Here is a 26,345-nt window from a genome sequence, read left to right on the forward strand (position 1 = left end):
GCGGGCGAGCGCGGGTGCGGGAACGGGTGCGCGGTTGCTGGCAGGCGCGGGTGCAGGCGAGCGCGGGTGTGCGGCCGTGCGCGGGAACCCCAACCCGACCCGTTTTGAAATCGGGTCGGGTCCAATCCGGATTTTTCGGGTAAGGTCCGGGTCGGATTTTCGTGTCGTGTCAAATATTGACACCCCTACACATAACTGTATCTATCGTCCGCACAGAATAATCTCAGTAGAAAAAGATGCCCATCAGGTTGGTGTTGGCGTGGGCTTCCATCCGTTTGTGTGACAAGCACCAAACGATGTCCCCCCGACATAAGAATTTGAGTGTGCTCTCATAAAAGATCCTGTGCAGCAGTACTGCAGGCACACGAATTATAGATAGCTTTTCATTATTAAAAATATATATAATTGAAGCTCTACAGTACTCTTGCTCCTGAGAATCCTCTAAATCAGACGTAATAAGCGACTTTTGTTCAGAAAAAAATAATGTAAAAATGTCTGCTGGAGAAGTTTAATTGCTAGCTTGTATGTGCTGTAACTTTGCATGTCGTATGTCCAGTCAGTTCAACTAATAGCTAATGGTAGCTTTAATTATCCTTAGAATAAAGTGAAATAATAGCTCAAAGGGGACAAGGAGACAGCGTTGGGGCCTATAAGGAAACATGCTTAATTGCCTAAACATCACATAATCACATGATCTCCAACATTTTAACTTTAATCGATGAATAAAAAGGGTGATCAGATATGACCCTCAGCCATATCTGGCCAACCTCAATGAGCATTCAAATCCCAGTCAAAATAAAGTTCTCGATCTGCACAAACTTTCCAAAAAGAAAGTACAGGAATAGACAACCCTAGCCATGGCTAACATGCATGAGCAGCCCTCATGCTTTTCCATTAAGAAGACAATGGTGAACAAAACATGGAAGAAAGGAATGCATGCAGTAAAGTAGTTCTAGCCCGCCAACTTAGGCCTCGTTTGGGACACTCAAGAGATTATTACGTACGTGCGGTGTCTGGATCGTCCGGAGGCGAATACTGACGTGCCACGTCACCCGGATGTATGCACTGGGCCCCGGGTGATGTGGCACGTCCAGATTCGCCTCCAAACGAATCCGAACACCGCACGTAATAACTTTCCGTTTGAAACGGCTTAATTTTACCTTTTCCGTTTCATAAGGCATAATTTCTTTTTTTTCGTTGTTTGAATGTGGTGTATACTTTTTTTGGTAACTTCATTTCCTTACTGTTTTGAAAAGCATTACGTTAGCAGCTTCTATGTTTAAAACCTTCATTTCTACGATTGACGTTTTTGAAACGGAAAAGGTAAAGAAACCAAACGAAGCCTTAATCTAGCTCGATAAATTTAAAAAAAGTCAAATTAATGTAGTTTAATAGCTTAAACCCTAATCCTAGACCAGACATAAGACACTGACATGCATGTTCCTTGCGTGCATCTCCCAAGATCCATGCATGTAATATTCTCCTAAGGTACATATATGTCATGCATGCCACCATTCTCCTTGTTCATCTTCTGTTTTCTTCCTTGCTTGCAATATATTATTCTCTTAGGGTTTCTGCGGAGAAGGCAGCCATGAAAGATTAGTTGTAATTGCCGGCCATATGCTGCATGCTGATGCTGGTTGAGATCCACTATATATGACAGCCACCGTTGTGAATGTACTTTGTGCTGGATGGTGAATAATCTGTGCCGGCATTGCAGAATCTTCCAACTAGTTCTGCCCAATTGAAAATCTCATAGTTTTATCTTTTCAATGCGAAATTCGTAGCTGTCGTCGATCCCTTCTCTCCTGTGATTGTTTATTACCTCTAGTGATTTGACTGTCACCCTTTATAAAATGATTATGCCTTTCTTTTTAACTAATTAGCTTTTAAAATATTGCTTAATCGGGTAAATTATAATTGAAAATTTAACATTTTGTACTTGGAATAGATAAAAATTATGTTGATATGAAAATATATACTAATAAATTGACACTCGTTCATAAGTATAAGCTTTGGAATTAAAATAAATTTAATCATTAGATCATCAAATCCAATTTCAGCCTCCCTCTAGTCCACACTCCCTAATAATTATGTTCTAAGATACTTTGACGGTTCATTTTGATCATGTTAAGTGGTACATGTGATTTGTGCCTTCAATTTTGAATTATAACAGCTTGATAAATTACTCAAGATAAGGCAATAAAATCATATCATTCATACCAAATTGAGCCCAATCATTTCATGAAAAGACTTCACTCTTCAACCCTCCTTCTAAATGAACAAATTATTATGTGCGGAGTCCGAACATAGAGAGCCATTTGGTTTTGTGATTGTAAATAGTCAAAGCACAACAGTAAACATTAAAAGCACAGTGGTAAATAGAAACTGCGCTTTTATTGTTCACAACCACAAAACTGAACGGTTCTATGTGTTCGGACTCCACATGTAATAACCTCGATCTCCTCTAAATGCAGCGCCATTATATTATATTAGAAGTCATCTTAGATTAATTTTGTGCGTTTAAGAGCCAATAAGTCTTGCAGATAATGGATATAAGCAAGCATCAGACAAGCCTGAGTATTCAATGAACCAACTCTTGAAATTTTTATGAAAGGATTATATATATACAGAAAATATACACGACATATAACATATATATATAAATTATGCTCGCTTATTCATCAAACACGAGGAACTTTGAGCTCTTAAACTATCAGTACAATGGTCCCACCATGCATCTTCATCAGATTGATATAGCTATAAAAATAAGCAATTATTAATATCATTGCTACAATCCTTGCTATCATCGTTGTAGAGTACCAATATCATTGACATCATCGCTGTTTCCTGCATAAGTAGAAGAACACTTATTTAATATGCGTGCTTCTTCAGCAAGTCTCTGTCTACTCGTATTATATTTGTTAAGAGTAGTTCGAGGCTTCAAATTTGGTTTAGTGTCTCCTAACACTTGAGAGTTGTGAGCAGGCTTGTACGCTGGCCGGCCTGTTGCCAGTTGTTTTCCTTCTTGATCAAGAGCTTTCCTAGTTGTCATGAAGGTTCAAGAAAATTTAATTTTCATGATAAACTAGGAAACTATTAAGTGGAGATTAAGGGTATGTTTCAGACAGCTTTCTGATCTATTTGGAATAGCTTTCTGACTGTTTTGTTTTTCATATACCAACTATAAATTCATTTTACTCTTATTTTCTGGTTGATTTTCATTGTTTTTTCGATTTTTTGTTTTGTAGAAGTTATGTTTTACAACTATAGTAGTTAAGTTGTTTTCCCCACAGTAACTTCACAACCAACTTCATAAAATCATGCACCAATCCCAATTAGACCTTAAGACTATTGTGCTCAGTCAAAGCATAAATAAAGTAATCTGATTATGAGAATAATTGAGCCGAGTTGACTGACGACGTGGTTCATATTTGGTTAGATGAATAAGTCGTGAGCCTAGCTAATCAATGAGCTAACAAATCAAATTTAAGTCAATTATTATATTTATACAATTTGTTTCATACGTGAAACTTTTTCAATCAATTAATCATACTCCATATTAGGGCTGTTAAAATCGGGTCACAAGACAAGTTTTGGTCGACCCCAGAAGTAGCCTGACACTAGTTGACCCGACCCAAACCCGATCTGTTTTTGCAAATGGGTCAAATATTTCAACCCAGACCTGACCCGCGCGGATTACTGGGATGACCTAACCTGACCTGTAGACACAACAATAGCACGGTAGTGGCAGCAGCTCGGTAACGCCGCCAACAGCACGACAGCGGCAGTAGATGAGACATGGGAGACTCTACGTGACGAACCAGTTTGGCGCGACTCACGCGACAACAACGTGACTGATGACTCACATGAAGTGACCAAAGACTCGACACGATGGGCATTCGACGCAGGCAGCAGACGAGGTCAGCATGTTTAGTTGTGTCATTTCTGGTCATTTCCATGTTTTAGGGTCAGCCCGAACCCAATCCGATTTTTAAAACGAGTCAGTTTGTTGAACCCGAACCTAACCCCTTTCACAAACGAGTTGATCATAACCAGAAATTTTCAGATCTGTTTCGAGTCAGATTTTCAAATCATGTCAAATATTGACACTCCTACTCCTTATTCACTTAACTAACTAAATGCAAAGTTCTGAGCATCAAACCCGAAGCTTATGATTAATTTGATCGGATTTCATTAATGCCTAATGATGAACTATGTTGCCACATCTCGTCATCGATCATTAGCCAAGATTTTCAATCCTATTCTCTTGCTTTACAAAGCGTTTAATTAAATTATAGGCAATAGTTCACAAACAATAGATGTGTGCATTCAAAATTCTATAAGATTATACAAACAACAGTAAAATGATATATAATAATTAATATGTACAAATAAGCGATAGGTTACCAACCCATCTGTATTGTTGTTCACTTATTTTTGTCTTAGAATAATCTTTGTCCCTTTCCGTGGGATATAAGATCAAATTTAAAAGGCAGTAATAATAATAATAATAACGTTATATGCTCAGTAAGTTTTATGCGAAAAAAAATAAAAATTGCAACCAAATGAGAGCAGAGCAAGTTAAGAGTCATTTTGGGATAGCTTTCTCACATTTTTACTTTTTAGATCTTAACTAAAATTTAGGTTTCATTTGGGACAGTTTTTTTATTGTTTTACTTTTTAGATCGGAATCACAATTTCTATTTTGACAACTGCTTTTTCTTTACTATTAGGAAATTTTTTATGCTATGAAGCTCCTTTTTACAATAGCTTTCTTATTGCTTATTAAACCAATTTTTTATTACAAAAATTTCAATTTTTGCACTAAAAAGCTGCTTTAAGAAGTAGTAAGAAGGCCGTCCCAAACAAAATCTTAAAAAGTTATTTTATCTATAACAGCTTCACAACCATCTTTATAAAAGCTGCAGCTTTTCCAAATGAATATTTATTCTTTAGTTACATTTTGTTGATTTTTCATTCTTTTTTAGAATTCTAATTATGATGAGAAGCTAGTTTTTATAACAAGAGTTATATTCATATATTCTTTTTTATTTAAGAAAGAACATATTTATAATATCTATAATAGCTTTTTAAAAAAGTTATTTTCCCTTAAATATTTTCAGCCACCGTTATAAAATACTATTACCATCCCAAACACCCTAAGGAGAAACAAAATTACATAATGCTATACTATGTTAATATTAAAATATTTTAAGATTAGTATAATGCTAAAATTAAATGTATTTATCTTAAAACAAATCTAAAAATTTCTAAAATTCATCCTAATTTAATTTTCTCCTGTAAAAAATAAGCCTAGATTAAAGGATCAACCGTTGGCTATAATCAGGCTAATTATAATTAAAAATGCTCAGAGTGATGTCACATATTAGTTGTAGTTAGTTGGTCTAATTATTTATAAATTAAAATATTGATAATGATAATCTAATTGATCTCAATATGATCAAGTGGTAATAGCCGCGCGTTTGTTCTTTCGCCTGAGTATATTTGATGAATATATTATTAGAAGAAAAAAAACATAGAGTAAATAAATTAATGAATGGTGACAAAATGTTGCTTTCATTAGGACAAAAATTTATCACTACCAAAATACAAATCTACAAATTAAAAGATTTTGCCATGGCTTTAATGGATCTTGAAGTCACTATTGACTTGGAGTGTTTTGTTTTGTGTTCAATTTTCAAGTAAAATGGTAGAGGAAGCATTGAATTTTTAGGAAATTCTAATTTAAAGTTAACTAATGATTATTATGATAAATAATAGGTTTAGTTATTAATTATTATATATCTTTTGGGGAAAATTTTGTTATCAAGGTATTATCATCAAAACTTAATTATGTAAAGATGGTTTCAAATCTTTTAGATTTATTGTAATATTAGTGTAATATATTGATAATTAATTTTACACTAATTTTAAAGTAACGAGTGTAAAACTTGTTAGCAAAGATTATTGTTGTCATTGGTGTCAATAACGAGTGTTAATTTTGAAATGTAAAGAATTCACGGGCTATGACCAATATTTATAACCCAACAAGTTACCTTTAGAATTTAGCTTGTTAAGTTCTACTCCACCTAACCTAGTCAATTTCCAACTACCATTGTCCTCCCTTTTAATTAAAAGAGTAAAAACATAGACCAATTTCAAGCTTCTAACGTTTATTGCGATTGTCTACCACCATTATTGATCAACTTCAACTCTATCAGCGTTCATTCATTGTCGCTCATATATTATTGAGCGACACCAATCACATCTAGGGGTGCAAATGAGTCGAGTCGAGCTCGAGTCAGCGGTTGTTCGAGCCGAGCTCGTCTGAGAAATGCCGAGCTCGAGCTCGAGCTCGAACTCGAGTCGAGCTCAAAAGTCGAGCTCGAGCTCGACTCGACAGAGTAAAAAAAAGCTCGTCGAGCTCTCGAGCAGCAGTTCGAGCTCGGACGTGCTCGCGTCGTCGCCAGCTCTGCGTCGTCGCCAATGCCGCTTCATCAACGTCCGGCGTCCACGTCTGCTTCCAAGAGATCCGACGACTCGGTTGCACACCTAAACTCGTCGTCCCGAACTCAAAGTCCCATCCGGCGTCGAGAACCGTCATCACGAGCTTGTTCGTCATCTTCCTGAGCTCCGCCGTCATGATCCGTCGCCTGAGCTCTGCCACCAAGATCCATCATCCCAAGCTCATCCATGAACCATCGTTGTCCCGAGTAAAGCCATCGTCGTTCCGAGCTCTATTCGCGTCCGACGATGTCGTATCGAGCTCGTTCGCCGTCAAGATCCACGCGTGCTCTAAGATTTCGATTTCCCGCTCGCCAAAACTGGATTTCCGCTCGCCATAATTAGATTTCCCGCTTGCCAGAATTGGATTTCCGCGTGCGTCTAGCAGCTCGTCGAGCCGACGAGTCGAGTCAGAGACATGTTCGAACTCGAGCTCGACTCGCAGGCTCGATAAGCCCGACTCGTCGAGCCCGTTACCGAGTCGAGTTCGAGCCGGCTCGCGAGTCGGCTTGACTCGGTTGCACCCCTAATCACATCATCAATATTTGTTATTCGCCTTCAACCAAAATTGATGCACATTGCCACTCATTTTACAACATCAATATATGCCACTATCAACGATCAATATTAATGTCAATCGTTCTCCAATATTTACTCATCAACATGATCATATTTACTATTCAAATCGTATAATCTCGTCTGCTCCAGCTGCGATGAAACACAACAAAAATGATCACTGAGAAGAAATTTTAACTTAACGACTTGATCTAACTTTACTATTTATTGGACAAAAATATAAAATTTTGACAACAATATTAATAATTTTAATCAATTAAGCCTTCCATTGCAATGGCCATGACTCATGAGCAACGGACACGCTGCATATTGACTAGTGTCATTGAGGTCTACTGGATTGTTCCATTTACCATCTCACGTCCCCCACCACCCTCGCGGCAAAATTTTGATCACTTGACCTCTTTGCTTTTGCGCGAATAATTATAATAACATTCAAAACGAATACTATATCAACCACATGATCTATGGCCCCATGCTACAGATGTACCAATCACTAATCAACAGAAGTGAAATCAACCATTTTCTTGGATGGGCAAATTCATTACTTAATTTATTAAATATTTTAAAAAATAAAATTTATAACTATACAATTGATACTTGAACTTCTCATTATATAAGAAATTTGAAGTTCTTGCTATGTGAAAAATAAACTTTAATGTAAGGGTTGAATCACATACTTGATAAGCAAGCCCACATATCAATTCCAACTTATGCTTCCACTGCTCAGGTACATTTTATTTGACTTTTGATCCTCACCGTTAGTTTGAAACTAACTCATCCCTACCGCTCAAGTCAGCATGAGCACTTGAGTATATAACACTGTAAAAGACCGTATTGAAGAGATACGAAAAACATCTTACTGTTCATTCTCTTCTTTGTTTTCCTGCTTGTGTTGTTTCTTTGTTGCAGGTCAGGAATATTGACGGAAGAATGAAGTTCAACAATACCCACGGAGATTTAGGGTGGTTGGTGGGCGAGCACGGTTGGGAACCCCCCATCCCGGGTTCAAATTCCCCCTACTACAGCCTCGCCTCTTCAGTGGGGCAAAGTAAATATGAGTCCAATGCCGATGGGTGGCCTCGCTAGATTCCGCCGATAGATTAGTTATGTTGTCAAATACTCCCTTTAAAATGGCTGCAGGAAAGATATCCGGTTCCAAAAAAAAAGCCAAATCACAAAAATTATAATAAATTGAATAAAAAATTGCTTTATACTTGAAGAGTTTAAGCATAACATACTGTCCAGTCATAAATGACGGCAATTACCTGATGCAATTAGTGCGAGGATGGGCCATGCACGCGGCCCACGCCCAGGGGGCGGTGGGCGCAGCCTTCAGCCGCCATTTCAGTTTTACCATTTCCTCTCCCTTCCCTCCCTCATTATTACCACCAACTACTTCCTTTATATTATTTTATTTATAATAATACAGCAGCTTCTCGTATATTTATACGGTTATACCCCACTCCGCCTCTCCTTTAAAGCTAGCTCTCCAATCATCGTCTTCTCACTTCTTCAAGAAAGCTCAGACTATCTAAGCGACCCCATCAAATCTCTACCTCCTCATTATCTAGAGATAGAGAGAGACTGAAATGAGAATGAGAGAAGACATAGTGAGAGTGGTGGTGAGAGAATTCGAACCCGAGAGAGACAAAGAGGCCGTGGAGGTTTTGGAGAAGACGTGCGAGGTTGGACCAAGCGGTAAGATGTCCCTCTTCACCGACCTTCTCGGCGACCCTCTTTGCCGCGTCCGCCACTCTCCCTCTTTCTTCATGCTGGTAAATACTCTCTTCCCGATCTCCCCTTACTGCCTTTTGCGATGTGGGATTTTATTTATTTTTCTACTTCCTCAATCTTCGTCTTCTCCACTTTTCTTCTAACTCTGAATCCAAAACGCAAAAGGTCGCGGAGACGTGCGGGAGCCAAATCGTGGGCGTAGTCCGCGGCTGTATCAAAACGGTCACATGCGGCAAGAAGCCACTCCGCTCACCTTCCGGCGCGAAGCAATACACCCCTATCTACACCAAGCTCGCTTACCTCCTCGGCCTACGCGTCTCGCCCGCCTACCGGTATGCTCACCCCTCGCCGTAACCGCCATTTTAACAACAAAACGCACCGTCATAGTTAATCTTAATTAAAGAGTGTGAGAGAACGACCGACGGAATAGGGATCGTGTTCGCGGCTCTGTCGTTCATTACATTTTATTTATCATCTAGACTTATAATAACAAAAATAAAATTTATAATCTGTAATTATACTTTTTTTTAAATATTTTTTATCTTCCTACAACTTTCAAATCAAGTCAACACGCCAAAAAAAATCACTCATATATTATTCGTTAAAACACAATTCTTACTTAAATTTTAGTTGATAATAAATTATTTAAATTTTGATAATTGAATTGAAAAAAAAAATAATTCTAATTATTAAAAATATATATTCAAAGTAGAAATATACACTATATTTAACTTTTTTAGAGAATTTACCTAAAATTTATAAAAATTTTATATATTCATATATGTTAAATAAATTATTTAATTATATTTATATATTTAAATTTATATAAATAATTATAAGCATTTATATATTGGACATATCAATATTTAATATTATGATATGCATATAAATCCTTCTATTTTTATTCATATTTAATTTTTTACATTAAATAAATTCAAAAAAATTATTCAAAAACTAGATATATGGATCCGAGTTGAAATGGTACTTTACAGGCGAATGGGCATCGGGCTCACACTCGTCCAAAAAATGGAGGAATGGTTCCGCTCCAAAGGCGCCGAATACTCATACATCGCTACAGATATTGACAACGAAGCCTCTATCAGCCTTTTCACTCTGCGCTCCGGCTACACCAAATTCCGCACCCCTTCCATTCTCGTCCACCCCGTCTTCGCCCACCGCTTCCCTCTCCACTACCGCGCCCTCCGCCTCCTCCCTCTCTCCCCCTCCGACGCCGAACTCCTTTACCGCCGCCGTCTATCCACCACCGAGTTTTTTCCCCGCGACATCGGCTCCATTCTCCACAACCCCCTTTCCCTCGGCACTTACCTCGCCCTCCCATCCGATTACCCCTGGACCGGCCTCGATAGTTTCCTCGCTGAACCGCCAGCTAGCTGGGCCGTTCTCAGCGTCTGGAACTGCAAAGCCCTCTTCAGGCTCGAGGTCCGCGGGGCCGGGAAATGGCGGAGGTGGCTGTCAAAGGCCACGCGGGCTATCGACAAAGCGCTTCCCTGTTTCAGAATACCGTCGGTGCCTGATGTTTTCCGGCCGTTTGGGATGTACTTGATGTACGGGATTGAGGGGGAGGGGAAGGACGCGGCGGAGATGGTGCGGGTGCTGTGTAGACACGTGCATAATATGGCGAGGAAAGGAGGTTGTGCCGCGGTGGCAGCGGAGGTTGCGGCGGAAGAGCCGTTGAAGAAAGGGATACCCTATTGGCGGCGGATGTCGTGCGCAGAAGATTTGTGGTGTGTGAAGCGACTGGCGGAGGAGTATAGTGATGGGGCGGTCGGAGATTGGACAAAGGCGGCGCCGGGCAAATCAATTTTTGTTGATCCCAGAGAGTTTTGATCAAAACATTTTTCAAATTTCCTTTTTTTTTTTTTACTAAATTTCGGCGTTATTATTTTTTACTAACTTGGGAGCTTGGAATTTTTCTTGCAACGGCTATGTAGAAGAAGACGATCTTATGTGTAAAATGGTTGCGTTGGGTTAGATTTACCGGAAAGAGGGAAAAGAAATTTGTCTGGGTTTTTTACCTGCTTCGATGTAATTCTATTATGAATTTACTAGTTATTCTAAGAAATTTGAAATTTCTGTTTGAATTTTTTATATAAATAATTCTTTGTAATTTCTTTTAAGTTGGGCTTCTTGCATAATGATAACTTATACATGTAGAATTAAAATTCAATAGTACTTTTTAAATAAATTCTATGAAATTATGATATATAAAAATGTTTAAATCTAAATTATTTATTTAATACTTATATATGTTGGGGTTAGAGTTGTATTTTAGTTAAGCCGGCTTAGGATTGATGAGCTTAGCTTAATTTGCTAATGAGTCAAATTTGAGCCAATTTTAGCTAGGTTCATTAACTCGTTAGCTGGCTGCATGTTTAAAAAATATTAATATAAAATATATTTAAAATATAATATAATTTAGAATTTTAAGCATAAAATTATTAAAAATATTTTAAATTTATATTAAGTGATTATTATTATTTTCTATTTTCTCTTTTTTTAAATGATTTATTATAATAATAGCTCAAGCCATAGAATAAAATTTGAACTCCTATTTAAATTTGATTAATTAATTAACTTTTACATCCCTTAGTTAATTGGGGTCGATTGACGGTATCAGTAGATCATTTATACTTTAATGAGAACTGAGCTGGCTCATCTGCCGATCTCCCGAGATTTCGCAGCGAAGGCTAAGGCAATCAACGCAGGGCCCAAATAGAGTAGGACATGATACACGAAGGATTCGTGAGGCCCACAAGCCATGGATTTTCAGTTCATCGCGGTCCATGATCTCTCATGTGGGGCCCGGTTGCTGCCTATATAAAAATATATTTAATATAAAATAAATTTAAAAAAATGCCATCTGTAACATCCAATAAAATGAATGGGCCCATTCACATTATCAAATTTGGATAAGGATAAATTTTATGTCGTTAAAATTATTTTAGATGAATGTAATATAAATATTAAAAATTTTAAAATTAATTTTTGCTAATTTTAAGAAAATATTTTCTATAACAACATTTTGAGTGAATTATAAGTAGAAGAAAGGATATTGTTATGCATAAGCATCCTCTCTTCTCTTGAGGTTGCTTATATTCTCTTATAAATTATTTAGGATTTCTTTGAGATAGGCTTTTAGTTACTTTATTTTTTACACAATAAATCTAATTTTATTTTGCTATTATTTTTTTACTACTTATTCACATATTTTCAAAAAATTTTGTAATGAAAAATTATTTTTTACAAAAAATATAATAAATTAATTTTCTCACAAAAACTTTATAATTAACTTTAAAATGCTGCAATTAAAGCCATCCCAAATATCGAGAGAGTTTTGATATGCCATCAAAAAATTATCTTGATCGGGCACAAATCTCGAGGCAAAATCAAGTTGAAAATTTTAAAAAATTAAATATGGGATCACCTGGACTCTGATTTCAGAGAACTTATAGTCGAACTGAGCGCCTCAGAAATACGACACCAACGACACCAAATTCAACTCGATCCGAGCCCAAATGGGTCTAAATCGAAGACGTGAAGCACACTTGGAAGGTTCAATCCATAATTTGGATTACCAAACAGTTTAAAATATGACAAGCTTATAGTCGAATCGAATTGCTCGACGAGACGAATCCAAGGAGCCCAAGATCGTCGAATTCTGATATCATTAAGACCTTCAAATGTCTGATGAACGGTCCACAATCAAGGGATTCAATATCGGACGTCCATCCAAACCACTCCACATTTTCCCTTGATCCTCCTCTTATTTAAGAACTTTTTATTACATCCGGTGAACGTACATAGAGCTACGTTCGGCCCGCACTAAGATCGCACACACAAAATGAAAAAAATCGAGCAATACCAACAATGACGAGAAAAATATGATTATGTGAAGACAAAATACCGAGTTATACCGAGCAATACTGAGTAATACAATAAAATACCGAGTTTTTTCTCGGTATTTTTTGGTATTACTCGGTATTGCTCAGTATTGCTCGGTATAACTTGGTATTGGTCTTCATAGAGTGATATTCCTCGTTATTACCAAATAATACCTAACAATACCGACCAAATACCGAGTAAAAACCGAGTAAAAATCCTCTGACCGAATGTAGATCTACGTCCGGTCATAGGACGTAATAAAAGTTCCTTATTTACGGGCCATGTCATTCTAAAAAAATTATAAATATCCCCTCATTTCTCTTAAGAGGGGACCGAAGAAGAAGAAGAAGAAGAAGAGAGGGAGAGAAGAGAAGAGAAGAATAATAGGAGGGAAGAAACTCCACCTCGACCATTACCAGAATTATGTCTGACTTCCACAGTGACGCCGGAATTCCGCCCGACTTTTCAGTAACGCTGGAATTCTGTCTGACTTCCACTGTGATGCCGTAATTCCGTCTAACTTTCTAGTGACGTCGGAATTCTGTCCAACTTCCACAGTGACGCCGGAATTCCGTCCGACTATCCAGTGATGCCGAAATTTTGCCCAACTTCCCCGAGATGCAAGAATTATGTCTAACTTCCACAGTGACGCCGGAATTTCGCCCAACTTCCAAGGGTCATCGGAACTCTACCCGACTTCCACGGGACGCAAGAATTTTGCCCGACTTCCAAGTGACGCAGGAATTCCGCTCGACTTTCCAGTGACGCCGGAACTTTGCTCGATCTTAAGTGACTCTAGAGTTTTGTCCAAATACCATCTAATGTCGGACTTCTACCCTACTCTTGACATCTGCTCGTCGCCAGATTTCTACCCGACGCCGAACTTATGCCCTTTGTCTGGTTTTCGTCGGACATTTATCTGATGCTAGATTTATGTCCATTGTTGGACTTTTACCTGAATCAGCCCTTTCGAACTACATTGCCAGACAACGATATTTATGACCTCCGTCACCCGCCGACTACAGTCCTTCTAACTTCCGTCGCCCATCGACTACAGTCCTTCAACCTCTGTCGCCCGCCGACTACGATCCTGTCGACTTACATCGCCCACCATTTACGATCCTATCGACCTCCGTCGCCCGCCAACTACGGTCCTGCCGACTTACGTCGCCCATCGACTATGATCTTTCTGACCAAACGAACATGTCAATAGTGACTCTTTGTATTTCTGTTATGTATTTCATATAATGCACATCAAGTCAATAACTTCCCCCTAAAAAGAGGCCTAAATTGTAATTGATTGCAAATAATAGTGGATTCAAATTGGGCTAGACCACATGGTTTTTCCCTCTTTTTAGAGATTTTTCACGTAAAAATCTCGGTGCCTCTAGTTAATGATGTACCGTCTATTTTTATCTGTGTGCGTGCTGAATTTTCGTACAATGCTAAGATGTTAAATTTTATATTTCTCTACCGCCGTGAATGCTCTTGGACGCAACAAGTTTGAAAAAAAAAAGGGCCAACATATTTTGATCAAAGTTTACTCAATAGCAATAAAAATATTAAATATACTTAATAAAAATAAATAATGAAAATCTATTTAAATTCATCAAAATCTGCTTCAATCTTCTCTGTAAATTTTATGCCCATCTCACGCGTCGTTAAAGCTCAATCGGTGTATAAAATTGCACAATAAATTGAAAATAATAATAATTAAACTACCAAGCAAATGACAAAAAGAAAGAATATTCTAGAGCTAATAACTACAAGATACATGTCTTCTCAATAGAAAATTATGCCATATATCAAAATTTTTATTTAAGATTTATTTAGGATAGCTTTTTTATTATTTTTAAGCCTTAAGGTGGTGGTCCGGCGAGGTTTTGCGGTGGTCCGGCGAGGTTCCTGCGGTGGTACGGAGGTGGTCCGACGAGATTCCTGCGGTGGTCCGGCGGTGGTCCGGCGAGGTTCTGCTGTGGTCCGGCGGTGGTCCGGCGGCTGTCGAGGAGGAACTCCTTCCTTCTCTTCTCTTCTTCTCTCTCTTGCTTGGCCCCTTTTTTGTGAAGAATGAGGGCTCTATTTATAGATTTTCTGGAGTGGCATGACCCGTAAATAGGCGTGAGATCAGGGGCGAATAGAGAGTGGTCAAATGGACGGCCGATATTGAATCCTATGACCGTGCACCGTTCGTTGGCCATTTGGAGGCCTTAGTGATGTCGAAATTCTGTGATCTTGGGCTCGTTGGATTCGTCTCGTCGAGCCCTTCGATTCGAGTATAAGCTCGTCAAAATCGGAGTCCGTTTGGTAACTCAAATTGCGGTTTGAACCTTCCAACAGCACTTCGGGTCCATGATTCGGACCCATTTGGGCTCGGATTGAGTCGAATTTGGTGTCGTTGAGTTCGTATTTCCGAGACGCTCAGTTCGACTATAAGCTTGCTGAAATCGGAGTTGGGGTGCTCTCGGAATTAATTTTTGAAGTTTGCAACTAGCTTTCGCCTCGAGATTCGTGCCCGATCAAACTAATTTTGTGATGCCGTATCAAGGTTTTTTTTTTGTGACAACTTTTCTGTTGATTTCTAAAACCTTTTTTTAGTAAAAAATTTGTAAATTAGAAATTTTTATATTAAAAAGCCGTTTTACAAAGTAGCAAAAAAGTTGTCTCAGACGAAGTCTTGAATGCATTTCTTACTACTTCTTAAAGCAACTTTGTATTACAAAATACTGGAAAGCTACTTTAAGAAGTAGTAAGAAAGTCATCCTAAACGAAGCCTAAGTCTATGTTTCGGACTGCTTTCTTGTTGATTCTTAAAACACATTTCCAGTACATATATTTTAATTTTTGAAATGAAAAGTTGTTTTAAAAAGCATAAAAAAGTCTCAAATGAAGCTTAAAGATTGTTCAAAACTTGAATTGAGCTAACCTATGATTAGACTTTGCTCTACTCAGCATTGGATCGAATAACTTCGAGCTGATTATTGAGTAAAGATCATGAGATCGGCCGAATATCAAGTTATTAAAGACTTTCCTCCCGAATAACATTCGGGAGGCCGCTAAAGGTGGATTCCACCACTTCTGTCGGTTATCGACCATCTGTTGCTCGTGTTCTGGTGGAGTTGGACATCACTAAAAACTTTCCTTCTCATATCTGGCTTGGGCCTGAGAGTTCGGGGTACATCCAACAGGTGCAATTTGAAGTGTTTCATGATTTCTGTGTGTCATGCAAACGTCTTGGTCACCTTAAGGGTGCGTGTTTTTCTTCCTCACTTGTTGTCTCTCCCCCTACTACTTCTGTGCCTGCTATCTAGGCAGTGAATGAATCGTTAGGTATGGAGGGTTATGAGCTAGTGGCTCCAGTGTCAGTGGCTAAGGATCCTAATCCTATTGCTCTTGGTGTAGTCTCTGAGGATGTTTCTGTCGAACCCATTCTTCCTGTTTTGGGTGCGCAGCCTGTGGTTCATTTGGGTGATTTGGAAAAAATTAGTTGTTGCTAATGTGGAGATTGAGGTGGAAAATAATATGAACCTTTCAGGTGTTAAGGTTGTTGCTGGTGATTCGGTTGTTGTTTTGAACCCCGATGCTTTACCCTTTCTCCCTCTTGAATCCAATTCGGGTACTTTAGATCCATTTGTGGTCTCTCCTAGAACCTGTATGAGTGCTGATATTAATGGTGGTGCTGATCGTTAGGTGTCGGTGATGTCTGCCCCAACTGTTTTGGATAAAAAATCTATTAAGCCTGTTGCTTTAGATTGCCCTCTTGAAGCAGCTGCTCTTCCTCTTCCGTCTGATAATTTGGTTGCGGGAGATAGTGTGGTGCCTGCTAGTTCCTGTTCGCATCCAGTTTTGGTTGACTGTTTAGTTAACAATAATTTTGTTGATGTTCCTATTAAGTTAATTGATCCTCCAAAGTTTAATGTATCATGTGGGAGATAATTCGGGATTGGACGTTCGTGTGCAGTTGGATTGGCTACAAGACTCAAGTTATTCTGATTCTGAGTCTTTTGAATCGTCTATAGATGAGGATTCGGACAATTCTTTTTCCTTGTTGCATGAAAAACCTATTGTTTCCGCTGTTTCTCATGGTAAGCCTCGTGGTAGAGGCCGACGTGGTCTGTGATGGATTCTTGTTGGTTGGCTTTTTGGTTGGTTGGACATTTGGTCATCGTGTGTACTCTAGTTTTAGTCCAGTGCTGTTGGTAATCTCTTTCTATTTTTTTATCGTTGTTGGTTGCTGGGCAATGATGTGGCTGGGGCTCGCTTTTCCATCAGCTAGGTTCGTGGCAACCTTGGTTTAGATCTCGATGGGATGGCTTCGCTTTGTGTTTTGCCAATTGGACGGTCCGAGCTTGTCTTTTGGAAAGCTGGTAGTCTCGGCCTTCTACTGAGCCCTCGGAGTTGTTTATTTCCTCTTGTTTTTGAATTTGCTTTTTGGATCTTGTATTAGCTCTTTTTTCATGGAATGAAATGTTTTTTTTTTTGTTAAAAAAAATTAATAAAAGAATAAAAATTTTAAAATTTTCTTATAAAACACATACTTTTTAACTCAAAGACTTTTTTCCCCATGTATCATGTGGGTTACTAATTTGTTGTTTCATGTGATTCAGATGAGGCTCACATGTGCAAGATAATCTTTAATAATTTTTTTTCTTTCAAAATTTTAATTTAAATGCATGTTGTTTATCACAGTCTTAATTAGACTTAATCCAACTATTTATGGCACTATGAATTCTCATTTTTTAGTTGATCCTCTAAAGCATTTGTGAGCTGTTACACAAATAATATTTATGAGCATAAACCTGTTTTCAATATGCAATAAAAAAGCCATTAATTTTGTATGAGTTAATATTTGTAAAATCTTTAGACATTTTATGTTTTATGTAAACCTTTTTGTTTTTAAATTTTAAGGAAACTTCTTCTAATCATCATAGGAGAATATCACCAGGAGGGCGAATTATTACGTATGGTCACTGAACGTTCGGACATCCAATCCAGACTTGCCATGTCATCCAAATACATGTATTTAGATGATGCGACGCATCTGAATTTGTGTTCAGAAGAATCCGGATACAGGACATAATAATTTGCCCACCAGGAGGGAAGCTTCAGAGAGTACCATCAAGCTAGAGACATCTTATGTTTGCTCTTATCTTATCTTTTTTAAAATCCCTCAAGAAAGCCAACATGAATCAAATTGACAAAAGAGAATGATATGAGCTTTTGGATATATAATATTCTATGGAATGGCTTCATTTGTTTTCATACAATTAGCTGATCGTAATTTATTCATATGGATTTACGATCAGATGCAGTATTATATCAAAATTGCGCTTAGCATTACTGATTATAAATAATTGCAAATTGGTCTCTCTTTGCCACCATGCTAAAAATATTTATCCAATCAACCAACATAATTAATGCAGAAGTATTAGATTTTTATGATCCATATCCCATCAAAAAAGAGATGTCTCTTCGAGTTGTTAGGAAAAAAAAAATATTTAATTAATATTCATAATTCATATTTCTTTTCCACGACTTTTGTATCATATGCAAATGATTTCAAGTGATCAAATCTCATGCTCTATTTTTCTTTCATATTTGATGTGTCATAGAAATGATTGATGCTAATCGAAAGATTGTGACAAATATTTCTCAAAAAGCTTCATAATATCATAGAGGAAATATAAATATAATCTTAAATCATATGAAAATTCCAATCATCTTAAACTCATTACATTATTAAGGCTTCCAAATGTCCAACGAACGGTGCACAATCGAAGGATTCAATATCGGCCGTCCATTCAAACCACTCCCTATTCGCCCATAATCTCACACCTATTTACGAGCTATGCCACTCTAGAAAAACCATAAATAGAGCACTCATTCTACACAAAGGGGACTCAAGTGAAGAGAGAGAAGAAGAAGTGAAGGAGGAGAAGGAAGAAGCTCCTCCTCGACCACCGCTGGAGCTCTTCCCGCCGTCAGAAGACGCCGGAACTCTGTCGGATTTTCGAGAAATACCGGGAATTTGTAGAACTTTGTAAACTTGCTTGAAGAAACGAATTGTAATCTGATTGCCCCGACTTGTGGGACGAATCAGCCATTTGTAATTTGCAAAACACTAATGAAATTTTTCAATTGGGTGAGGCCCCGTGGTTAATTTCCCTTTTTGAGTTTTCCACGTAAAAATTCTGGTGTTTGTATTTTCTTTTCTGTTTGTGTGCTGAATACTGGTACAACGCTCGGACGCGAATTTATAAACTCTACCGCCGCGTATTTTCTAGCAAGCAACAATATATATATTCATATGAATGTGCTTAAAATTTTTATCATATAAGTGCATTTTTGATACATTTTGAGTATTTGACTAACTCATATAATGCATAAGTAACTAATAAATTCTACTCCTAAGTGATATCCTATAATACAAATAATGATTTCACTTTATTATCAAAAGTTGATGCTTTAATTGAAAGAAATAGAGGTTGAATAAACAAAGTTATACTATTTATAATTTTCGAGGGATTTCATAACACTTATAAATACTAACTATTGTTGAGAAAAAAAGAAGATCTTTGACATAATCTCCAAGATGATTGGTGTGAAGGATAAATACTTGAAGACAAATCACTAAGATTTTAACATATTTGGAGCTTTCTTCCCTTTTGCTATTAATTTATTAGCTCTGCCTTTACTAATCTATGCTTATCTTCCTTAACAACTATACAATTTGTACTTAAACATTTAATTACATACATAATCACACAAAAGTATAATAATTCAGACTTTTTTTTAGACGGTTTTCTTATTGCTTCTTAAAACAGTTTTTTAATAAAAAAAATTAAAAATTTTGAACTAAACAATAAGAAATCCGTCCCAAATAAAACTTCATTCTATAATTTAAGAGAGAAGGAAAAGGAAGCAAGACCACATAAGCCAGTTTAGATCCTCATCCAAATGTGAATGATTTTTTTGGATTTCTTATTAATTACTAAAGTCCAAGAGGGAAAAAAGGTTTTGCTAAGAACAAGCGGTCAGCAGTGTTAAGTGGGGGCATCATGACTATGTTGATAAAGCCGAAGGAACAACACTAATTTTGTCATTAGCCAAAATTAATGGCGACCGAAGACTTGACTAATCACATGACGGGCCTCATTTTCTTTCCTTGCATTTTAGAATCTTTGTCTTTTCATGATGTCGTGTCGGGTATTTAGGTTTAGCAGATAACATAAGAATATTTAGACCCCATATAAACTAATAATTAATACAATAATTCCGCAATGAATGGCTATGAAAAGACTGGAAATAGTTTTTTTAAAGTGACATTTAGATTAATTAAGAAAAAATCTCACTTATATATATTATATGTGTTGCGTCCAGGAGTATTCGCGGCGGTAGAGAAATATAAAATTAACGTCTTGGCATTAAACGAAAATCCGGCACGCAATCAGATAAGAGAGAGTGTGTAGCATTCACATGAGACACCAATGTTTTTACGTGGAAAACCCCTGAAAAGGGGGAAAAAACTACGGGGTCTAGCACAGTTTGAATGAATCCACTAGTATTGCAGTTGATTACAAAGGAGGTCCTTCTTTGGGGGAAGGCCTTGGCTTGATATATATCATATAGAGTACATTACATGGTAGGAATACAAATATTCATTGTTGATGTGTTTGTTCGGTGTATGACGTAAATTGGAAGGACCGTAGTCGGCGGGCGACGGAGGTCGGAAGGATTATAGTCAGCGGGCGACGTAAGTCTGAAGGACCGTAGTTGGCGGGAGACGGAGGTCAGAAGAACTATAGTCGGCGGACGTCGTAAGTCTGAAGGACCGTAGTCGGCGGGTGACAGAGGTCAGAAGGACTGTAGTCAGTGGGAAATGTAAGTCTGAATGACTGTAGTCGGTGAGCGACGGAGGTCGGAAGAACCGTTGTCTAGCGACGGAGATCAGAAAAACAACGTATAGAAGAAGACCATCAATGAACAAAAATCCAACATCAGGTAGATGTCTGGTGAATGTCTGATAATTGGCATAAGTCCAGTGTCAGGTAGAAATTTGGAGACGAACGGAGATCCGACGTCGGGTAGAAGTCTAACTCTAGTTGGAGGCCGAGGAGAATTATGACTTTAGATGGTATTCAGACAGAACTCCGACGTCAGTTGGAGGTCGGACGGAATTCCGGCGTCACTTGGAGGTCGAGCGGAATTCTGGCGTCACTTGGATAGAATTCTGATGGCAGTGGTCGAGGAGGAGTTCTTCCCTCCTATCCTTCTTATCTTCTCCTTCTTCTCTTGCTTGGGCCCCCCTTTCAAGAGAAATGAGGGGTCTATTTATAGATTTATGTAGTGGCATGACCTGTAAATAGGTGAGAGATCAAGGGCGAATCGGGAGTGGTTTGAATGAACGGCCGATATTGAATCCCTTGATCGTGGAGCGTTCATTAGACATTTGAAGGTCTTAAAGATGTCAGAATTTGCCAATTTGGGCTCGTTGGATTTGTCTCGTCGAGCCACTCGATTCGACTATAAGCACGTCAAGTTTGGAAACCGTTTTATAACTCAAATTGTGATTCGAACCTTGTGAATGTGCTTCGGGTATTCGATTTGGACCCATTTGGGCTTGGATTGAGTCAAATTTGGTGTCGTTGAGTTCGTATTTTCGAGACGCTCAGTTTGACTGTAAGTTTACTGAAATCGGAATTCAAGTGATCCGGATTTAATTTTTGAAGCTTTCGGCTTGATTTTGCCTCAAGATCCGTGCCCGATCAAGATAATTTTTGCATGATATATCAATATTTAATTTTTTATATTTTTTAATTGGTGAAGAGATAATTGTAAAATTAGTTGTTAATGATTAATGCAAGACTTAACTGGAGGGGGTTTCTTCCATCCACATTATATAAATTAATAAAACTTTAAAATATGTATGTAAATCCCACTGACATAAACGCTTCTTCTGCAATGAAGTCGACGTACGCATTGATCCCCTTCTAGTTATAGGGATTTTACTTTTCTAAAGGTTGGCATTATTTTTGGTTTACATGAAATATTATCCATTGATTAGTTTAGCGATCTAATCATCCCTGGCTAGTTCTTTGTCAGTTGTGAGAAGTGGTGTGAGTGAGTTGGGCCGACTTGAACTCGATTCGTTAAAGAGCTTACAATTTGAGCTTATCAAGCAATGAGTTCGAGCTTTAGCCTATAATCGAGTTCAGCCTAGTTCGACTCAAAAGCTTGTTAAGCTGCTCGATTAACTTAAAATATATTTAAAAATTAAATAAAATTAGCATTTTATAATATATTTTAGTATTTTAAAATTAAGTCTATATTAAAAATAAAAAAAATGTAATTTTTATTTAAAACTCAGAAATTGCGCTTAAAAATTGAGTCAAGCTTAAGCTTTTCAAATGAGCTCAAGCCTATAAAATTTTTATTTTTTTAGCCTATAACATTTTTAATGATTTGATCTTGAGCTTAATAAATGAGCTCAGCAAGAACTAAACAGACAAAGCTCAATTAAGCAATTACTTGACTTGACTCGACTTGTTTACACTAGGGGTGTCAAAATTGGTTTTCAGGTCGGGTTCGAGTCGAACTCGGAACTGACTCAGTTCAAACGGGTTGACCCTAACCCAACCTGGTTATGTAAAGGGTCGAAAGTTTAGACCCAGACCCGACACATCGGGTTTTTGGGTTCACCTGTTCGGACATGGTAACCCGTATTTTATCGGGTAGCATTACGCACGAGCAATTCGTGCTCACCCTTTTTGGTGCAGGAGACAAGGGAGCCAAGGTGTGGTACATACATGCAAGGATCGCGCTAGCGGGTTGAGCTGGAGGGAGGAGCGGGGGAGCCACCGAGCTAGGATGCGATGCAATCGTTTAGGTCCTACGGGAGCGGCAGCGGAGCTAGGCCCTAGGGTTTGGACCATTCGGTCCGATGTGGATACAAGCGCGAAAGTTGTAACCTTGAGAGAGTGATAGATGGTGGGGCTGCGGGATTTCATGAGTGCGGAGGCGAAGCGGGACTGCGAGAGTTAGGGTCTAAGTCATTTCTAGGTTCCGAGACAACCTGAACCCGACCCGATTTTTGAAATGAGTTGATTTACTGAACCCGAACCATACCTTGACCCATGTGACAAACATGTTTACCATAACTCAAAATTTTCGGGTCAGATTCGGGTCGTGCCAAATATTGAAACTCTTAGTTTACACCTCTAATTGTGAGATTGAATCGTAGATATCATATTATTGCACCTTACTCCATGATATTTCACATTGCCTCGTGCCCCCAAATCATAGTATTCATCATCATCCGTAGCAGTGCATGTAACTAACTGAAAAGCTGAGTTCACAAAGGTTTTGCGAGATAGCTAATCGCACTAGCTAAGAGTGTAAGTAAGTCGAGCCGGATTGAACTTAACTCGACAACGAGCTCACAAGTTAAGCTTATCGAGTTTCAAGTTCGAGTACTCGAGCTTGTAAACTAAATAAGCACGAGTTCAAGCTCAGTTGACTCGATTCGTTAGCTCATCGAGCTACTCGGTTTTAAAAAAATGCATACACCATTGGTATTTTTCGCATAAGTGCAGACGTGAAATGGTGAGAGCATTTACAATCGCTGGGGCCTGTGAGACCTCGTTCATGTGCCCTAATTTTCTTGCGATAGTGACTGCAAGAGCTTAGACGATGATTCATACTGTTTTGAGCCTATGACTCCGTGGCTGCAAGGTAAGCTCGATGTTCTTTTGATTATTACACTTATGCTTGCCTGAGTTGGCAACGATAAAGCAGAGCTCCCTTGATTTCATCTTGCACCCAACTGTCGGAGTCGAGTAAAAAAGGACAAGTCGAGCTCAAGCTTGTTTGATGGGTTTGACACGAGCTCGACTTGACTCGTTTGAACCCCTAGCACTAGTATTCATGCACAAAAGTTTTACTTACGTGAAATTTTGAGATTTAAAAGTTATTTTGCAAATGAATTGTGCAAGCTTATCTAACTCTTTGAGATGGTTCAAATGAGCCCATCCGAATTTGGACTAGACTTCATTTTATAAGTGTTGAGTCCACAAACATGCATGAAATCTACAAACATGTAACATTTTTAGACTACTACATTATTTCACAAAACGGGTTGCACGAGCTCGCCTGAATCGTCTATATTGTTCAAACAAGCTCGTTGTCATCCGAATTATGCTTCATTTGGTGTTCGTTGAACGATTATGCAGTAAATTGTTATTGGAAAAATTATGTAATTAAAAAATATATATATTGTAGGAGCTAATATATACATGTAAAAACATTGTTGCGGGCTAGAAAATACGCGGCGATAGAGGTTTAATTCTGCGTCTTAGCGTTGAACGGATAACTAGCTCACATACAGAGAACACAAGATTTTTAACGTGGAAAACCCTTGAAAAGGAAAAAAAAAAAAACCACGGGGCCTAGCCCAATTGAAAATGATTCCACTAGAACTTTGAGTCGGTTACAAATGGTTGAATCACCTCCAGGGGTGTTCAGGTTACAACTGGTTACTATCAAAAAGGAGTCGGGTGTTAGACCCAGTATCACTTGGAAGATCGGATGTCTATAGTCCGGACATGAGTTGAGCGTGGGGTCTGAATGTCGGGCCTTGAGTGACGTCGGGTCTTCGGCAGGACGTCGGGTCTTTGGCAGAACGTCGGGCCTTAAGCAGGACGTCGGGCCTTGAGCAGGACGTCGGGTCTCCAGCAGGGCGTCGAGTCTTCAGCAGGGCGTCGGGTCTTCAGCAGGGCGTTGGGTCTTCAGCAGGACGTCGGGTCTTCAGCAGGACGTCGGGTCTTAAGCAGGACGTCGGGTCTTCCGCAGTGGTGCAACGAAACTCCGGCGAGGCTTCGGTGGTGGTCCAGCGAGGTTCCTGCGGTGGTCCGGCGGTGGCCCGGCGAGACTCCTGCGGTGGTCCGGCGGTCGTCGAAGAGGAGCTCCCTCCTCTTCTTCCTTCTCTTCTCTTCTCCTCTCTCTTGCCTGGATCCCCCATGTCTGTCGTAGGGTAAAAATCCGGCGATGGGCGAAAGATTTTTGCGTCGGAAGAGCGGTGGAAAGTCTGGAGCGGGCAGATGGTCCGACGTCGGGCAGAAGAAGTTCCAGCGTACGGACAGAAGTCCGACGTCGGGTAGAATCCAACGGAAGGGCAGAAGTTTGACGTCGCGGGTGTATAAAAGTCCGACGAAGTCCAACGACGGAAAGCCGGCGACTTGGGCAGAAGAAATCTGGGCACGAGCGAAGTTTTAGAGTCGGGTAGAGTCCGACAACGGGCAAAAGGAATCTGACGGGCGGAACAGAAGCGGTGGTCTGGTTAGAAATCCGGTGACGGGTTGAAGTTAGTGTGCACAGTAGGAAGTCCTATGAAAGCTTCTCTCAGCGAACGGGATAAGAGTCCGCGATTGGCAGAAGTCCGCGTCGGGTGAAATTCTACGTATGGGTTGGAAGTTTGGCGTCTGGGTAGAAGTCCAACGAAAAGTCCCGGCGACAGGTAGAAGTTCAGAGATGGAAGAATCGGCGCGGCAGAAATCCCAGCATCAAGTCGTGCTGCCAGGTGAAAGTTCAACGTGGTGGTCAAGGAGTCTCTTCCTTCTCTTCATTTTCTTCTTATTTTTTTTCTTACTTCCTTCGGCTATATTTCGGAAGCGTCAGGTTGTATATCGTCAGAACTTCGGCGTTGGTCGGCAATAGGTGGAAGTCTGGCGGTCGGATCGAGGAAGAGTCTCTTTCCCTTTCTTCTTGCTCGCTGCTTCATTTTCTTCTCTCTGCTATGAGGGCCTCTTTTCCCAACTCTAATTCGGGGCACTCCTTTTAATGAGAAATGAGGACTATTTATAGTTTTCTGAAAGTGGCTATGAACCCATAAATAGTGAGAAAGATCATGGATAAATGGGAGTGGCTTTGAATGGACGGTCCGATGTTAAATCTTCATTTGATCGTGGATCGTTTAATGAGCATTTGAATGGTGCTTAATGATCATCAAAATTCAGCGATCTAGGCTTGTTGGATTCTCTTCGTCGAACCGTCGATTCGAATATAAGAAGTTCATGTTTGGAAAACTGTTTGGTTAATCAAATAAATTGTTATTTGAACCTTTTCGAATGTGCTGGTCGAGTTTGATTGGGACCCCATTTGAGCTCGGATTGAGTTGAAATTTTTGTGTGTTGGGCTTCATATTTCTAAAGACGGTTTCAGTATACTGGGAAGTTGCTGGAAATTGGAGTTCAAACGAGGTTCTCTCCAAATTAATTGTTAAAGTTTCCAACTTGATTTTATGCTCGAGATTTTTGCTTTGATCAAGAAAAATTTAAAAGATTATTTTCAAGCATAACAAAAAGCATTTTTGCTAAGGCCTTTTTGACGTTGCAATAGCATGCAATACCTATGTAAAATGAGTGAGAAGAGCAACGTTTCATACACTAACATTTTCTTTACTTAATATTTTTTTTAGATAATGAAATAGGAAGGAAGAAGGAGAATGAGGGAAGATGGGGAGGAAGAAGAGAATGTTAGAGGGGGAAAGAGAAGGAAATAGAGAAGGAAAACAAGAAGAGGATCAGAGGAAGAAGTTACCTGAACACTAGAGAGGGCGGGGTCGGCTTGTTCTA

The 26,345-nt window shown here is 38.9% G+C and overlaps 1 protein-coding gene across 2 annotated transcripts; it reads left to right on the plus strand.

The window, feature by feature from the left end:
* The first annotated feature begins 8,528 nt into the window (after window positions 1-8,528).
* LOC110116262 (probable N-acetyltransferase HLS1-like) lies at window positions 8,529-10,919 on the plus strand. Of its 2 annotated transcripts, XM_020849774.2 has the most exons (3): window positions 8,529-8,858; window positions 8,983-9,149; window positions 9,810-10,919. In XM_020849774.2, the coding sequence occupies exons 1-3, from the start codon at window positions 8,673-8,675 to the stop codon at window positions 10,663-10,665; spliced, it is 1,209 nt and encodes a 402-aa protein (XP_020705433.1). In that variant the 5' UTR covers window positions 8,529-8,672; the 3' UTR covers window positions 10,666-10,919. The 2 variants fall into 2 exon arrangements, with proteins under 2 accessions (XP_020705433.1, XP_028550777.1); XM_028694944.1 differs by lacking the exon at window positions 8,983-9,149 and having other exon boundaries at window positions 8,732-8,858.
* The last annotated feature ends 15,426 nt before the right edge of the window (window positions 10,920-26,345 follow it).

The sequence above is a fragment of the Dendrobium catenatum genome, unplaced genomic scaffold, assembly GCF_001605985.2.
Source record: "Dendrobium catenatum unplaced genomic scaffold, ASM160598v2 fragScaff_scaffold_601, whole genome shotgun sequence".
NCBI lineage: Eukaryota > Viridiplantae > Streptophyta > Magnoliopsida > Asparagales > Orchidaceae > Dendrobium > Dendrobium catenatum.